This window comes from Ambystoma mexicanum, chromosome 5q, assembly GCF_040938575.1.
Source record: "Ambystoma mexicanum isolate Mex_15411 chromosome 5q, UKY_AmexF1_1, whole genome shotgun sequence".
Lineage (NCBI taxonomy): Eukaryota > Metazoa > Chordata > Amphibia > Caudata > Ambystomatidae > Ambystoma > Ambystoma mexicanum.
This window is the reverse complement of record NC_090933.1, coordinates 1,267,525,453-1,267,544,192: the sequence shown is the minus strand read 5'-3', so window position 1 is coordinate 1,267,544,192 and position 18,740 is coordinate 1,267,525,453. Positions and strand designations below refer to the sequence as shown.

Sequence of the window (18,740 nt, the reverse complement as noted above, 5' to 3'; positions counted from 1 at the left end):
GAGACAGTTGGAGGAGTAAAACTCTCTTCAGATTTGACTCTGCAACAACTGGAGGAGTGCAAGGTTCTGTTTAATCAGTTTGCCTCCCCGTTTTCACTGACACCAGGCTTGACCCCCTTGGGGCCAGCATGATATTCTCACTGGTGACAGTCTCCATGTCAAACAGGGGTTACATGATTGAACCCACATAAAGGAAGAGGTCAACAAGATGCTTGATCTTGGGGTTATAGAGCCATCTACAAGTCAATGGGCTAGTTCAGTTGTACTAGTGACCAAAGCAGGAACCAAATAATTGAGATTCTGTGTGTACTATAGAGCTCTTAATGCAATCACTACGACTGATGCCCATCCTTTACCCAGGACAGATGGGCTGGTGGACAAACCTGGTTCAGCCAAGTTCCTCAGTACATTTGACCTGACCTCAGGCTATTGGCAAATAGCTCGGACGACCATGCCAAGGAGAAAACTACATTTTCCAACCCAGGAGGCCTCTGACAGTTTAAAAGTTTAAGGTTATGCTGTGTGGACTAAAAAATGCACCTGCTACATTTCAGAGAATGGTGAATGAATTAGAGGACTTCTGCATGGCATACTTCGATGACATTGCAGTGTTCAGCCCCATTTGGGAAGAGCACCATCTAGATATGTTTTGCAGGCTCTGGAGCAGGCCCGTCTGACCATAAAGGCTAGTAAATGTCAAATTGGTCAGAGTAAAGCGGTCTACCATGGACATGAGGTAGGAGGAGGTGAAATAAGACCATTGCCTAGCAAAGTACAAGCTGGACATGATTGGGCCACCCCTACTACTCAGACCCAAGTGAGAGCCTTCCTAGTTCTCACTGGGTATTACAGTAACTTCATAGAGAACTACGGGACCATAGCTTCTCCCTTGAATGTGATCTCCTCACCCAAATTCCCCAAGAAGGTCAGGTAGAATGAGGAGTGCACTAAGGCTTTTGAAGGACTGAAGAAAGTCCTTTGTCGAGCTCCAGTCTTGAGAGCTCCCGACTACAACCAACCCTTCATTGTATAAACAGATGCTTCCAACACAGGGATAGGTACAGTTTGGAGTCAACTGGACGAGAAAGGTAGGGAACACCCCATCTACTTCATCAGTAGGAAGCTGAAGGAACGTGAGACAAGATGGGCAACTACAGAACGTGAATGTTTTGCCATTGCGTGGTCTCTGAAGATGTTTAGGCTATACTTGTATGGTTCTACTTTCATTATTCAGACAGAGCACCAACTCTTGAGATGGTTAATGCAGATGAAAGGGGGAAAATCCAAAATTGTTGAGATGGTCAATCAGCCTGCAAGGATTTGATTTTACCATAGAACACAGGTCAGGGTGTAATCGAAAAAATGCTAATGGTCTCTCCAGAAAGTATGACCGACTGGATTAGGAGATTCATCCAGGAGTGGATTAAATCCTCCTGTCCCTTAGTCTGGGGGCGGGGGGAGGCGAGTGTTAGGGAGAATTCTCATTTCTGTGCTAATTCCCTTCAACCTTAGTGACCCCCAGCTCTTTTGCTGGACTTAAGGACTTTTTAATTTTAACCCTGGAGTGAGTGAGCCCTTATTCTCACTCACTCATGTGTTTTGACCTGATTTGGATGATGTTTTTCCTTTGTTTTTGGAGTCTGACAAACTCCATAGGCATCTATGTTTTGTATGGTGACATACAGCACCTTCAGTGCAGCGTCACAGAGAAATCCCTTTGATTTCTCATAATGTTAAAATACCTTTTCTTGTGTGAACTACTGTTCCCAAGAAATAGTAAAGTGAAATTGACTTTACTTATCTTTTCTCTTTGAAGGTCCAGCACACACCATCTTATGTGGCGTGCTGGGGGGTTACCTAGTCGCCCCTAATTCTACATACTCATGTAAAACATTTTATGTTACCCTCACTACTTTAAATGGCTGGTGGCAGTGGTTTAATTTTCCTACCATTTTGCTTTTCTACCACAGGCTGAATCCTCAGCTGCAGTATAGCACCCATGGGTGACAATTTTGTCAAAATGGCCTTGGGTCTTCTTTTGTCGCCATTTTCTGTATGCAAGGTCTTTCTTGGGTTTTACTCTGCACTCCAAGCCAGGTTTGAGCCTTTGTTCGTTTTGCCTTTGGCAGGCTTCAGTACTGAAACCCTCCTCTGGCTCCAGTGTTTCTGGAAGGGCAGGACATGAGGGAGATTCCCGAAACTAAACTGTCCTTTGTCTTTCGGAATGCCTGAATGCACCCAGTCCTGATAGGACAGCCAGCCATTCAGGACAGCCACCCTGCTGTTTGAGTGACAGCTAGTCTGTGCATGAATGGGAGAAAACTGCTTAAAAGGTGAGGGTTTTGGGATTAGAGGCAGAGTCGACCACTGGGAAGAACACCTGACGAGGAAACCATGAACAAAGCTTGCTGCATCCCCCTGGACCTGTGAATTGCCCGGTGAAGCACTGCTGCTGTGCTGAAACTCCTTTTTCTGATCGACAAGAGAAGCTCCGGAAAGGGCGACTTCTTCCCGTGGGTTAGTGGGACCAACTAACCCCGATACGAACCCAACTGGACCATCTTCCCCGACTGGCTGTACTTCTTTGTTGCTGCAGGAACCGAGTGCCAGGGGTCAAGAAATCCGTAGTCTGGGGCAATGTCTGCAATCCGGCCAGAAGCTCCAGGAGTCTCCCCAGGACCTTCCAGAAGCAGGACGGCCGGTGCTCATGTCCCCACAGAGAGCAGGACTCAAGGAGTGAAGCAAGCCCAGCCGGTATCCAAGATACGCGGTGGTGCTGTTTACTGTGCACTGAAATCGCAAAGTGCTGCTGATCCAAAAAGAGCCCTTAGCTGCCGCCAACCCCCAAATTGCTGCCACGGGAGTCCTCCAGACGTCCTCCCTCTTGTCCCCACAACTGAGGCTCAGGAAGCCAGGATCTGCGATCTGCATTGCTGCAACAGGACAGAAGCCAGCTGGACCACTCCTCTTCAAACCAGATGTACTGTTAAGACTTGGGGTACTTACCTCAGTGTCTTGTGCTTTGCTCTTCTCAGTTGAGGCTTGCAGTAGCTACCTTTTGTTAGAGTTGATTCCAGCTCTACCCTCCACAAGTGTAACAACTTGTGACCCTACAGTGATTTTCTACCAAACTCTCTCACTTTGTGCAAGACTTTTTATTGCCTATGAAGTGCCTCAGCTCCATAGACTGTGCTCCAATGGACTTTGGCTGTCCTGGCTCCCTGCAGACTCTTCTAGTCCATCAACTTTGATATTTTCAGTCCCTTAGAGGTGATAACTTGGTTTTAAACTATTATTGCTGGGAAAGGTTTTGTCTAGACTTCATTGGAAGATTTAAGTATAGTCACATGGCCTGAGAACCTGTTTAATCTTTTTCCTTCCTTGAACCTTTCCTTTCTGCAAATCTATAAATGCCATTACTGTCCTTGTGAATGAAGTCACCTCCGGGTGTAGGAAGTGTGTAAAAGCATCTTTAAAGAGTATCTACTAGCTTTGTATTGATTCTGGAAAATTATGTATATTTGATTGTTACATATATTGCCCTTTTTAAAGAAAGCTCATTCAAAAACGGATGTTAAATACATATTTATAACTGAAACCTTGAGTGCAAGTGTTACTTGGCTACTTGCATTTGTGAACTTCATTGCTAGAGCTCTACAGCTCACATGTACCCCTCTTGAGATAAGCCTGGCTGCTCAGTCACACTACCAACTTGTGTAGTAGAGGCTTATACCGAAAGGTGGGTTATCGAATACCAAGGGGACAAGTGTTGTGTAGTCTCCCACAGGGTTACTACACCAATTCTTGCCTAACAGCAGAGCCCCTTTTCTGTAATGCCATGTGAAAGGGCAAAATTGGGTCTTACTGAGGATCCTGGTCCAAAATATCCGCCATGTCATCCTGCTCAAAAGTAGGAATAGGCCTACTCCATCCTCAAAACTCAATAACCTTTCCCATTAGTTTTCTGTATGAAGAGTCAGCATGCTCAGTTGGGTCTGGCTTGCCAAACTCTAACTCCGTCGAGGTATCCAACCCAATGGCTGACTGTAGGTTGTCACATGAATCATTAGGGGTGCCGAACTGTAGCCCAAAAGATGGTGTATTGTCATCAGAGGGTTGGTCCTCCTCTAGTCCTTTTTAGGTAAAGGTTTTAAACCTTCACCTGTACCACTACTGGCTTCGTCAATTTCGAAGAAGTGGTCGAAAACGACTTTGAAATCGGTGCCGATTTAATCAGCGTCGACTTCGGTATCAGCGTCGACAGTTCTGACGCCGACAGAGTCGGTGAAGGCGTCGAAGTAGTCGACTTCTTGTGCTTCTTCGACAGAACCCTAGATGAGCTAGGTTCCTGACTCGTGGAAGCCCATCTCTGATTTTTTGTCAGATCGAGAACTTTCTCGATGTAAAACCGGCTTAAAGCTCAGTTTCGAAGATTTAGTCTTCGACTTCCCTTTGTGATCCTTTTGCAGAGCAACTGGGACATGGCTTTTCTGCTTGTCCTTCGAGGGGGTTAAGGCCACATTCTCAAAGATTTTAAGCATCTCACTACGAAATGACTCCCATTTTGCAGATTTTGTAGGACACCTGATTACCTCAGTCGAGGAATCACTGGAGGTTGAAGGTGACCTATGACGCCTTTTCTTGGCCTTCTTCGAAGAGGAAGAATGGCGTGATCGACTTCTCGATCGAGAGCGTTTGGATTTTTTGCGTCCGGAAGAATCCTTTGACTAAGTCTTTTTTTACCTCTTCGAAGATAACCTCCCCACCTCCAATTTACCTTTAAGCTCCCCGAGAGCCCTCTCGATCATCGCCTGACAGGAGCCATGCTGGTATGGTGCCTGGAACCCAGACACCACAGACATATGCAGTGGGGGTGGGGGTCGGTGATCGACATCTTCGACCCGCAGTCTTGGCACTTCTAGAAGCCCGACTTGGGCGTCTATGGTGCCGACGAAGAAGACATTTTTCAAACGAAAATCACTATTTTCACTGAAGAACGGAAGGGCGGCATAATTCTCTCGAAACGTTAGCTCGGAAAAACGGGACTGAAGCCAACGGCCGCTGCGTGCGCAACTTATATTGCTGATGACGTGGAAAGAAGGCACTCGTGGGACATCGACTCGACGAGACAGCACACAGCGCCGCATGTCGAAAAAAAATTCCTAAGCAGCTGAAGCTAGAGATAAATTATCATAAGATGAGGAATATGTGGGAGGACACAATCCATTCGAGTATGAGTTGGTCAGCAAACAAAACAGAAGGAAAGAAATTTGTGACATGTTCAAAATAGCGGAGTGATTTCAGCACTTCCTTCAGAGATCTGTGTATGTACCCTGTAGTCATAAGTTCAAGGGTGGGCAGGATCATCCTTTCATCATTCTAAAGTCAATAAACTGAGTAAAACATCAATTTCAGCTTTATTGTGGGTACACCAACATTAAAGCACAATAAATAAAACCAGCAACTAAATAATTCTGCATATATTATTCTAAAAACTGAGAATAGATTACAGTTAATGCATATTAAAGTTTCACAAAATCAGATGTTTGCTCTCTGATACCAATACAAAAAGGTATCAATTAGTGATGTTACACCACATTTATTGACCAATGGCATCAGCCATTTCTTCCTGAATACATTGTAAAGAGCGCAAATAAGTAAAAAAAGGCACTTCATTTGGATAAAAGGGACAGAATCTAAGAGAATTATGAGACCACCTACAGGTGAAGTCTCCCACTGGAAGAATATTCAATCTGAACTTTAAGTATAGAGACATTTTCCAGAGAGGAGGCGAGATCTCACCTAAAGAAGACTCTACTGAGAATGAGGCTTTGTGAACCAAACCGCCAGGAAAAGTGGAAAGTTTCTGAGATCTCTCAAATTACAACTCTAAATGGAAGTACTCCAATGTATCTTTTACATCTCTCGATACATCAATAGAGACTACCACAGAGTCTGGTAAAAGATCTTGCTGGGCAATTTATTCTAAAATGTTCTTCATGCGTCAGGGATTTATTAACTTTTATCCAATATGGAGGTAGATTATTCCACAGTTTGCATCTTAAAGATCACAGAGCCACAGTGCACCTTTTCAGAATACTCACTTTTATCCACTTGTGGTTGGCAGCTTACCTTGTCTAGGAAGCAAACCCTAAGTAATCATACAATTGTACCTGCCTCCTTGACTGGAAATATATTTTTATTTTTTTCAGGCGAGTAGGATGACATGCCATTACCACAGTCTTATTTACATATATTTATTGTACGTTTGCTCTCTTTAGAAAAAATAGACACAATGTCTAGTTGTTTTGTGGGCCCAGACTGTGTTTTTGAGAGCTACGTCATCATCGCCGTAAAAAAGATGACCCACTTTCCTATTGGCAATCTGTGGGGCACCTGTGCTTAAATTAAATAATCGGATTGCTAATCCATTAAGGTACATGAGGAATAATAAGGCGGCTAACACGCACCCCTGTCGGACCCCCATTAGTCATTGGAAAAGGACCAGTAGTTTCACCACGTTGGCCACAGTGTACCACTGATGTGGTATCCTCATAGTCTTCTAGTTGGATTTAAAATTTCTGAAACCACCCACAAGATGTTCCTATCTACTTTATCAAATGCTGTTTTTAAAATAAAAAAAGCAATATAAAGAGATTCCTTTTGTGCTGCTAAACTGGATTGTAGAAGTGGAGGGGTAGTAGGGAGCAATTTTTAATTTAGAACACGTCAGGTAGTGGAAGAGCTTTGCTCTTTATGTAGTGATCTATTCACCAGACACACACGGGTAGGCTGCTATGTGAATACCTGTTTGCCTCTACAAATATTGTATACAAGATACAGATATTTTTTTTAATTTCTTTTTTATTTATTGACATTAGTATTGCAAATGAAAAACAAACTTTTTTGTCAAGCCAAGTCTTTTTCCACTACAACGCCAGTTTCATTGAACGAGGAAGAGAGGAAAGAAAAGTGAAAAGAAAAAATGGCAAAGAAAAGGAAAGGAGCTGAGTGCCTCAAATCAAATAGGTATTTGGTAAAATCAAGTCCATAAAATTAATGGTTGCACAAGTTAGTTGAGCATTTGTCCCTGAAATTAGATGGCTCCACCACTCAAGCATGTTTCAATTTTTTGGGGTGAATCGTGCAAAATGTAGTGAACGTTGGTCAACAATTTTTGGGCACTCGGTTCTTAGATGTTTGATCAATTCCACATCTATCGAACAAAACCGGCAAATGTTGCTCTTAGTCGTCAAATCTTTCCTTCTCATCAAGACCTCATGAGTGTTGTAAAGGTTTAGCCGTAATCTTAAGAACTGGTTTCGATGATATCGGGATGGAAATTTAGAAAGATACCTCGGCAGTTCTCCCAGTCTATGCATCGACGTTCCCAGGTCTACTGAAGAAGTTAAAGAGATCCGTTTGTCCATATTAGTTATTCAGTTCCATTGTTGGAACTTTTTTTTCGCTTCCTGCGGAATTTGCATTACCAAGGACATTCTTATGTCGGCTTCTCGTAAAATTGACTTCAAGTTGTCTTCCCATCGATTTAATAGGAAGGTTGACGGGTCGTTACTTTTTTCATTCAAAGTCAAGTAAGGTTTTGATGCCGGCGTCAGATGCATTTTTCAAAGAGCTAATATTGACTTCCACACCACAAGGGAGTGTAAGGAGTCTAGACCCAGTTCGTGTCTGATTGCTACCATTGGCACACTCTGTGGCAATTTAAGAACTTTTCGCCAGAAAGTCCCCTCTAGTTGAGGCCAAAAACCAGCGTCGATGTTCCAGCCCGCTTCACTACCAAAGCAAACAGCTGGTGACACTTTCTGTAAGTAAAAAGTTATTACAGGCTGCAAAGTGAATTTGCCGTATTTTGCGTGTAGTTTCGCTCCTTGCTGTGCAAAGATCTTCATTCGGGACAAGACATTGTGGGTCCAACTCCACTCTCTTATTGAGATGTTTAACGACACTCCCAGGTAGCGGATGACTTCTGTTTTGGTTAGGGCTTCGTTGTACACTTTCCACTTAAACACTTCTTTCCTTGTTTGCGTCTTGGGACCGAAGGCCATGACTTTTGACTTGTTTTGCGTTTACTGCCAGCTGATTTTAAACAAAGTAGACTTGTAAAGCTGTCGGCAGTCTTTGGAGCCCAATTTCGGTGGAGTCAAGTAGGACTACATCGTCTGCATAGATTACCCAGCTTAGGTGTTTGCCATTCACTTTTGGTGGAAATTACCTTGTTTGTGACAAGGCTTCAGGCAGATCTGATATGAAAAATTTGAATAGTAAAGCTGCTAACGGGCAGCCCTGTTTCACTCCTTTAGTTGTTTTTATTTCTTCCGTTAGGTCTCCTTCAGCGTTCAGTCGGACCCGAATGGTGGTATTAGAGTATAATGCCATCAAGGGAATCAATAGCTGATGTGGACAGCCCCAGGACTTTTTCCATAGGAGTTGGCGATTAATGCTATCGAAAGCCCGTTTTAAGTCAACGAACGCAAGGAACCACCTTTTCTTGCGTCTTAAGGCATCCAATTTTGATAAATTTAGGAGCATCAGGTTTAGCTCGACTCCTACACCTTTTGTAAACCCAGTTTGCCTTTCGTCGACTAGATTTGCTCCTTCGGCCCACCTTGCAATCTTTTTTTGGAGGAAGGTAGCAAATATTTTCCCCCGTTGTGTCTAGCAACACTATGGGGCGATAGTACTCCGGATCTTCACGGTTTCCCTTTTTAAACACCGGGACTCTCACTGCGCTTGTCCACGAGGCCGGGATCGCCAACGTCAACGCTATATGGTCAAATAGGGCTTTGATGAACTGCGCCCAGTTTTCTTTGTTGGCTTTTAGCATTGAATTTGATATGCCATCTGGACCTGCGGCTCTCAAACGCTTTAGTTTTCGAATGGCATTTTCAATGTCTTCCACTGTTTCGATGACGTCCCATTAGCAGTTTTCAACCACTGTTTTGGCGGGGTCTTCAGAGTCTTGACTAGTAAAGACTGCAGTGTAGTCCTTCACCCAACTTGCAGCGTTCACACCATTTGCTAGTGCGAAAACTTGCTTTAGGTGACCGGTGTTAATGATTTGCCAAATGTTTCTGCTATCTTTTTAGATTATTAGACGTAGCATTGATTCTGCTTGTTCTTGATCCCGGATGATGTTAAATGATTTAAACCAATTTCGATAGCGTAGACGTCTCTTCACAATCAGGGAACTTATGTTTTTCTCACCAGCTTTCTTTAGCAGACGAAGATCCTTTTGTAGCATGTTCTTGGCTTCATTTATTTCAAAGCTGAATGGGAGTTTATTTTTTGTTACTTTCATTTTATGCCTGTTGGAACCTAAAGTAAATTGCGACAACAAGGACACATAGTCTGTCTGGACTTTAGACTTATTTGAACGGATAAAGTCAGCTGTCAATATGTCAATCTGCTTGCAGTTTATCCTCAATCGATTTTGAGCATTATTAATGGTAAAAGGTGTTTTATAGCTTGGCTGGATTCTGTAATGATACCACTCCCAAAATAGCACTAGGGCATCATGATCGCTTTTTGATGACACCCAAATGTAATCCATGGTTTTTCTTAGATCTCCTCTGTGCCAGGTGTCAGCTGCTGGGATGTCGCCCCTAGTGCAACCATTCAACATCACACAGGGACATAAGCTTAGTTCATATTCCCATTTGAGGCCACGATCTGCTGATTCCGTTGGGACTTTAAGCAAGTTCGGTGTATTTCGCACTTTTTCTTTGTCAAACCATGAATAGTTCAGATCGCCGCATATCAGAACAAATGGGTCGTCAAATGAATAAAGGCAGGCATCGATTTGGGCTGTAATTGATGTTAAATAGACAGACTCAGTGATCATTCCAGGATTCCAGTACGTATTTATTATAAAGAAATGTTTTTTTTCTTTTGGTTGGTTCTTCCAGGATATGTTCTGAAGTTAATGCTTGAACAAACAAGTTAGGGTTTGCGATCTTTATCACTTCCCATCCGAATGAGTTCTTTATCATCTTGAGTAATCCAGAAAAAGGGCGGCCAAATAGATTTTTCCCGGTGGCATTTAAGAATGCCGAATAGCCATCGCAGGAAGGCGTTTCAAGGAGCCACGTTACTTGCAAGAAAATTATTGGGCTCCTTATCTTCACAGAGGAACCTTCTTGAAACAAATGAACGAAACCTTGTGTGTTCCGGTGAAGCTTCTTGACCCCACGTTGTCCTAGATGTTCTTTCCATGCTTGTTTGCGTTAAGTGGAAGAGCGGACTGCTGTTTGAGTTGTTTCCACAAGTCTTCTCTTTTGGTTTTATTAGGGGCGGTGTTCTGATAATCTTTTACCGCTGAGGCTTGAGATGACGGCTGATCTTCACACAACGTTAAATCAAATCCAAAAAACAATAGATCTTCCTTGGCATCAAGTACCGGTTTAGCTAGATGCCTTGATTTCATGTGTAGAAGGACCCAATTAGTTATTCGTTCAGATTTGTATTCTACTATTGCTATATCATCAGATCTTATGTTCCGTAACACTGGGACGTAATGTAACAGCCTCATTACCTTGGCTCGATTTAAATTTACCTTATTTTTTTCCTCTAGGATGTTTTCCAATTCTAATTTCCACCAGCTCGATATTGATGACTAGGCTAGAGAATATCTTGTTTTGGTCCTTTGGTGTATTTGTTTCTGGTGTTGAGCTGAAGTTTGTTTCGGATTGAACCTCAGTGAAGCATTTCCTTTCCGGTTTTGTTGTTTTGCTTCTTAGATGGTGTTGATCGTCTGATGCGGCTGACGGCCCTTCTTCATTCGATTTTGCTCTGTTCCTGGTGGGTTTGTGCTGCCTAGTGCTGCGTTGCGTTGACTTTCGTGATTCGACTTTTGCTGACATCTCGGGACTGTTCGTGGAATGTTCCTCTCCCAGGGTCTCAAATGTCTCTGAGGCGTCGTCATCGTCGATTGAGTATGTTGAGAGGCTACACAGATCGATCGAGGCGCTTGAGGATGTTTCATCAGACGAGACTGAAACTTCGCGCAGTCGCTTTATGGACGTTTGCGGTAAGCTCCCTGCCTCCTTGGTAGTATCGCGTTTCTCTTTCAACTTTTCTGGTCTGGCTATCATGGGAGTTTGGTGGCCACTTCAAGACGTGGTGGAGTTGTCAGATTTCTTATGAATTGCTTTGCACCATTTGAACGTGGCCGTTTCAGTGGGGGTGCTTTCATAGTTGATTTTGACCCATTAGTTTTTTTCTCCTTAAGAAGGGCCAGCTTTGCACTTGCAGATTGTATTGATTTGGCCGGTCTTGAAAAAATGCCAAACAAGACATTTTGTATCGCTATGGCTCCGGTTCCATTTTGAGGTCTTTGAGATGTTATCTCCATAACTTGATCTACGTCATCATTTTGAGGTTTTTGCAATTTCACTGCATCTGGTACTTTTGGTTGTGGATCAACTGCCATGGTCTGGGGCGCCACAGCCATCGGAGCTTCTAGCACTGGTGGTTGTGTTTTTTCCGGCAAATGTTTATTTTTTTTGTTATTTTTTTTTTTCATTCTCTTTTGTATGCAGATCCTCGTTCGGTTGGACAACCGCTGGCCATGAGTCAGAATTGATCGGTTGGCCCAACGGTGAGCAACATGAATCGGCAGCTAAAAAGTCTTTTCTGGTGGCCGTTGAGTGCCGCATCCATTTTACAACTTCAAGTAGCCCTCCATTAAGGTGTCGTTCTGGCAGTGGTGTCGAGCGGCTAGGTCACTCAACCGCTCTTGCCATCTTGAAGTATGTTCGGTTTCTTGATTTAGCCGAGTCTGCAGAAAAGTGGTCACTGCTTCAAATTTTTCCATCTTTTCTTTTAGGCTTATTATGAGCGCGGTCTGGTCTTTAAAGGTCTCATGCAAGGATTCGTACATCTTTAAAAATGGAAGTAGGGCAGCTGAAGAGGCCGCTAGAACGTTGTTAGAGATCTGCATCGCTGCTGCAGAGGAGAGACTGGGTTTAGATTTAGACCCAAGGTTTTCATCCGAGCATGAACGTATGCTATTTGTTGCAAGTCACTACATGTGGATGTATTTTCCGTTGGATTAGCGGTATTGTCTCTTGGTAAATGTGCTGATTTTGAGCGTGAACCTGCAATCCTGGGGGTACTGGCTACGTCCTTTCTGTTTTGATGCAAGTATGTCTTGGGGTTGTTTGCTTGCAGGGTTGCATCCGCAGGACAGCGTATGTTTCTGCCTATGTGAGGCAACGCTCCCAGAGTAGTGCACTTTGCTGACGAGGATTGGAGAATATCGTCCAGCCGCACCACCGGACACTGCATGCCGGGCTCGATGCTAGTATGATGTTTGTCTTGAATTCGCAATCGAGCTGTGTTATCGACACCAACGAAAGAGGGACATGGCAACCCATGTGCTTCTACAGATATCTGTTACGTTTATGCTCTTCTGTTATCTTTTCAAATGGCGGAATCGCTGCACAGACAGGAGAAGTTAGGGTCGTGGAGTCAACATTCCTAATTGGCCGACGCTCGTCGTCCTCAGTGACCGTAGGACTGCAGACCGCCACTCGGGATTCTGCAGGTTCGTGCTGGCACTCGATTCCGTCGGCGCATTGTGAGGCTTCCATTAGCTCTGCATCTGTGAATTCAAATGTGGAGAAAAACTATCAACAGTTTCTGCAGTAAGAAGCGACATCTATGTATGTGTTTTCGCATTTGGTGGGGAAAAGCTCAGTGGAGATGAAGGAATCAAGGGTAAGTCTTTTAGTGACAGTAAGCGCATGTGTTGAAGTCTCAGGAAAATGGGGATTATGGGCATTCTGCACACTCGCTGCTAAACTCGTGACATCATCAATGTCAATCATTTCTCCGGCAGACACAAATTCAGCCGGGGCAGCCTCTAGTGCGTCAAAAACTTGCACCTGGTTTTGGGATTGGCCCGAGGGTGTGCCATGTTTGCTATGTTCCAAATCGTTCTGACCCATTATACCGGCTGGGGAACTCATTCCGGATGTTGAAGCTGCTACAGCTACATAGTTCATTATGTCAGCCGTAATTATGTTTGTGGGATCTGCCGTGGGATCTGCCATGGGATCTAACGAGGATTCATGGGAGTCTTTTGACAAAGTCGCACACAAAGAAGCGCTTACCTTTGACTTCTTTGGGACAGCGGATGTTGAATCAGGCTTGAGGGCTGTCCAGGGATTTTGCATTCGGCGCTGCCGGATCATTTTGTGCCTTAGTACCGGGCATCCATGGCCAGATTGCACGGTCATAACAGGAGTCGGCAAACAGGCAAGCGGCCTGTCGCGGACTGACTCTGCGCATGACTCCGCGCGCATTGCTTTGAAATAAATAGGCTCTACCCACAGCCTTAAAGCAACAGCAGAGCGCACAGGTTGAAGACGTTTCCACAGTTCCACAAGAAGGAAAGCACGTCGCTGCAGCTCCTGTGGCAACAAAAAGACAAATGGACTGACGCAGACTGACTCTGCGCACGACTATACAGATAATTTATGGAAAAAGTTAAATAAAGTTTGAATTAAAAAAAAAAGAACCCCTTTGTTAGATTATTTACTAAAGATCGAAAACAAGAAAAATACCTGCGCAATACTGCACCGCCTTTTTCTGAATCCTGCCTGAACCTCAGCTAATAGAAACACTACACAGAAGTGGTGCGGATCTTAAATGGAGGTCTGTTAGGGAGAATTCTCAGGATGTGCCAATTCCTCTCTACCTTAGAGACCCCCAGCTCTTTTGCTGGACTCTAGGACTTTTTCATTTTTACTTGGAGAGAGCGAGACCCTTTTTCCCACTCTCATGTATTTTAATGTGATTTTTACTCTGCTGCTGTGCTAAAACTCGAAATTCGTATCGACAGAGAAGCCCCTGCAAGGACGACTTCTCCCCTTGAGTTGGTGGGACCAATCAACTCCAAAGTAAGCCACCTAGCCATCCTCTCAAAGCTGGTTGCACTTCCACTGCAGTTACTGCTGGAAACAAAGAGCCAGGGAGAGGAACACCAGTTTGTGTGCGTTGCTTTTAAGCTGGCCAAGAGCTCCAGGAAGATCCTCCGGACTCCCAGGAAGCAGGACTGGCCGAGCCTGAGCCACTTCAACAGGGTGCTGGACCCCCAAATGCAAGGAAAGCCCATCTCGACAGCCAGGAACTTCGGTGGTGCTATTTGCGGTAGACGCGAGCGGCTGAAACACCGAAATGCCACTAGTTTGAAGATTGCTGGTTGCTGTCGGTAACTGTCCCATTGCAGTGCAAGAGTGCAGGAGTCCCCAGAAGTCCTCCCTCTTGTCCCCACGACTGCGGCCCAGGAACACCAGGATCTGCAGAGCTGCACAGGAACAGAAGTGATCTGCTGCATTTTCTTCTAACTAAAGGTACTGTGAAAGTCTAAGAGAACTTACCTCTTGTTGTAGAATCTTCTACTTCCCACAAGTCTAAACAGCTTGTGGTCCTACATTGATTCTTTTTCTTCAAAGACTTCTAAAACATTGTGCAAAGACTTTTCTTACTTACCTGCAAGTGCTTCAGCCACATAGGCTTTTGCCCATTAACTTTGGCTTAGCCCGTTTTCCTGAATGACTCTTCTCTCCTCTGTATTGAGGGGGGTCCAAAAGTACTTGCCTGCTTGAGAATATTTGAGATCTCTTGTTTGTTCTAATAACCTTTTTTTTGACACTCATCTCAGTACTATTGTAAATGCCAACAGTAATATATCAATGTCCACAGTGTCCTAACTATTGAAGTCACCCGAGGGTGTAGGAAGTGTCTGTGCATCATCCCGAATGGGCGTTTGCTGATTTAGAACCTAAGAGTCTGTATTTTGAAGGTATGTGTGTGTTGCTATTATATTGCTCCCTCCTACAGAAGGCTTATTCAAATGATAGGTAAATAAATAATAGTTTTTATCAAGAAACCTTGAGTATAAGTGTTTATTTGGATACCTGTCACTGTGAATCTTTGTTTAACAACCCTACAGCTCACATTGACCCCTCTCTAGATACGCCTGGCTGCTCTACCACACTACCAACCTGTGTAGTTCAGACTTATACCCAAAGGTTGGGTCCTATTGCCTGGAGGCTAAGGTTATTGTAGTGCACCCAAAGGGTACTACCCCAAATATTTACCTAACAAGATCTACATAATATTTGAGAATACTTGTGGAGCACACGTCAGAGGCCACATTACATATACTCGCCTCTAAAGGGTTGCCTCGGCGGAGCTCCAGTTCAGCTTGGTAGTGCTTCAAGGCTTGACTGTAATCCTTCAAGTCACCAAAGGTGAAGGCCAAAGAAACATGGATCACGGCAAGCTCTCGTTCTGGCTTCTTTAGGGCCTCAGCACATCTTAACTGCAAGAATGGAACAGAAGAATGTATTCAAAATCGGGAAAGAAAAAGTGAGGTACATTGTGAGAAGGCATTTTTTCGAATGACCGTTTGGTGAGGGCTGTACAACCACTGATGTTGAGGTGGGGCAGCATAACACCACAAAGAGAATCTTAACCACTCTTAAGGAAACGTGAAAGAGCAGACAGGCATTACTCTAGAGAGGTAAAGCAGGCTGACAAAAAGGCACAGTTATTCCCCAAACGTATTCAAAGAAAACAACCACACCGGTATACTGAGAAATATACACCTTTATTAAGTTACACAAACACAGATATATCTCTATTAGAGAGTATTGGTAAAATGGATTTTCAGTAATAGAACACTGTAGTGGAGCAAAGCAAGTGAAGAAGAGGTGAGGTAAGTAATACCCATATTTGAGAAGCAATATGGAAGACGAAAGGAGTTAAAAAAACACACACACAAAACCTTACTTTTATAAAGGTTCTACACTTTTAAAGTCCTCCCCTTGCTAGAAGAGATGGGACCTAGGGCCCTTAAAGACACAAGTCCCAAAAAAAACTTTGTATGAGGTTAGGAATACATTAGTCTGAACAAGTGTGGCAAAGCCAACAGGCAGTTAGTAAGGGTTTTAAAATTAAAGAGGGACATAGCCAAGATGGTGGAGAAGTAAAACGCACACTGACTCTGCTCCGTAAGAGACCCATAGAGACAAAACACTGACAGTCGAAGGGTGATCCCGGTGCCCTGCAAAACCATGTGAACATGTAGTTACCTGAAGGTGGAAAATTAAAGAGGAAGGGCAAAAGTAACCCTGACAGAGAAACAAAGCAATGAAACAAGATGGCGGGCAGGAACGAGATAAGCACGCAAGCCGGCGACAGTGCCGGAGGGGTGTAAAAGGATCAACCACCCGATTGCGAAAAAAAACTGTTGACACTGAACCACAAAGCGAGGAGTGAAGCGATTCCTTGCAGGACTCCGGGCGAAGACCTACAATGGTAAAGGAGGAGCTGCTCTGCACCTACGGTGCAAGAACCGAACAACAATGATTAGAAGCTGCCCGCTGCGAGCCGCCGAAGCCCCCAGCCTCCATTCGCCAGCGTGCACTACTGTACTGTCTTACCCGGTGGAAGGAGCTTCAAGAGAAACAGAAGTGTTAGGGAGAATTTTCAGTTTCTTTGATAATTCTTTGATAATTCCCTTTAACCTTACAGACCCCCAGCACTTTTGATGGACTCTGGACTTTTTTGATTTTAATCTCCTGAGTAGAGGAACTGTTTTCCCCTCACCCATTCTTTTGATCGGACTGGGATTTTTTTACTGTTTCAGGGAGTCTGGTAAACTCCCTATGTTTAACACAGGGATCTGCTTTTTGCTTTGTGACACCCATCACTATGTGCAGTGTCACCGAGAAGTCCCTTGGACTCCTCTTAATGTTTAAATACATTTTCTTGTGTGAACTACAGTTTCCAAGAATAGTAAGATAACTTTTATCTTACTTATCTTTTGTGGGTAAAGCACACGACACCCTATGTGGGGTGCTAAGGGGTCATGTACATTTTCATTACACTGACAGGTAACTAGCAGGTTTAATTTCACATGCAGTACAGCACCCGTGGGTGACCATTTTCCCAAAATGGCCCTAGTCTTCTTTTTTTTGCCATTTTCCGTTTGTCAGTTCCTTCTGGGCTTTTCCTCTATCCTTTAGAATAGATTTGAGTCCCTTGTGAGTTTTGCCTTTGGCGGGTTTCGGCCCTGCAGCCCACCCAGGCTCCAGTGTGTCTGGGAAGGCAGGAAGTGAGGGATGTTAGGGGGAATTCTCAGAAATGTGCCAATTCCCTCCACCTTAGAGACCCCCAGCAACTTTGCTGGATTTTGAGGACTTGATTTTTTTAGCCTGGAGAGAGTGTGGCCCTTTTTCCCACTCTATCATGTATTTTAATGTGATTTTATACACTGTGTATCTTTTGGTTGTGGAGTCTGACAAACTCCATAGGCATCATCTTTTACATTGTGTCACACAGCACCTTCAGTGCAGTGGCACAGGGAAGTCTCAGATTTCCCAAAGGTTTAATACCTTCTCTTGGATAAACTACTGTTTCCAAGAGCACCTTTGTCTAGTTTCTCATGTAACATTTTATGTTACCCTTTTCACACTGAATGGCTGGTGGCAGTGGTTTTGTTTGAACTACCATGGTGTGCCTTTACCGCGGCCTGCGTTCACAGCTACAGTAAAGCACCCACGGGAGCCAACTTTGTCAAAATGGCCCCCGGTCTTCTTTTTTCGCCATTTCTTTGTGGAAAGGTCCTTCTTGAGATTTGCTTCGCACGCCAAACCAGGTTTGGTCTCTGTGTTCATTTCGCCTTTGGCGGGATTCAAGAGTGAAGCCCGCCTCTGGCTCCAGTGTCTGGGGTAGGCAGGAAGTGAGGGAGGTGCTCGAAACACCCTGTGCCTAGTCTCCTAGGAGACCAAAATGCATTCTGTGATGATTGGCCGGCTGACTGTCCGGCAAGGACAGCCTCCCTGCTGGGTGACTGACAGCTTGGCTGGAATGAATGGGAGAGGACTGAATAAAACGCAAGTCTTTTGGCTTGGAAGGCAGAGTCGACCACTGGACGAAGGAACCGAAAGAGAGCTTGAAGGGGATGCCTGCTGCAACTCCTGGACCGTTGGTTTACCTGGTGAAGACCTGCTGCAGTGCTGAAACGCCAAGTTCGCATCGACAGTGAAGCCCCTAAAAGGACGACTTCTCCCCTTGGGTTGGTGGGACCAATCACCTCCAAAGTAAGCCACCTGGATATCCATCTCGGAGCTGGTTGAATTTCCAGAGTTGCTGCTGGAAACCGTAGAGCCAGGTAGAGGAACACCAGATTGTGTGCGTTGCTTTTAAGCTGGCCTAGAGCTTTTGAAAGATCCTCCGGACTCCCAAGAAGCAGGTCTGGCCGAGCCTGTGCCCCCTCAACAGAGTGCGGGACCCCAGAAGCAAAGAAAGTTCATCTCGACAGCTAGGAACTGCGGTGTTGCTATTTGCGGTAGACGCGAGGAGCTGAAACACTGAACAGCCACTGAAAGTGAAGTTGCCGGTTGCGAGTTTTGACCGTCCCAGTGCATTGCAGGAGTCCCCCGACGTCCTCCCTCTTGTCCCCACGGCTGAGGCCCAGGAACAGCGAGATCTGCAGAGCTGCACAGGAACAGAGGTCATCAGCTGCATCTTTTTCTTCATTTTAAGGCACTGTAAAAAGACTGAGAGAACTTACCTCTTACTGTAGAGTGCTTGCAACATCTACAACTCACAAGCCTAATCAGCTTGTGGCCCTACAGTTGATACTTCATTTCATCAAAGACTCCTAAGAACGTGTGCAAAGACTTTTCCATTTACTTACCAGA

General features: G+C 44.6%; 1 protein-coding gene across 1 annotated transcript in view; it reads right to left on the bottom strand.

The window, feature by feature from the left end:
• Positions 1 to 18,740, bottom strand: part of TONSL (tonsoku like, DNA repair protein) — a 612,770-nt gene that overhangs the window by 425,852 nt on the left and 168,178 nt on the right. The window contains exon 9 of the mRNA XM_069621801.1: positions 15,200 to 15,352. Coding sequence (XP_069477902.1) covers positions 15,200 to 15,352 — 153 coding nt within the window. The remainder of the gene's footprint in view (positions 1 to 15,199; positions 15,353 to 18,740) is intronic.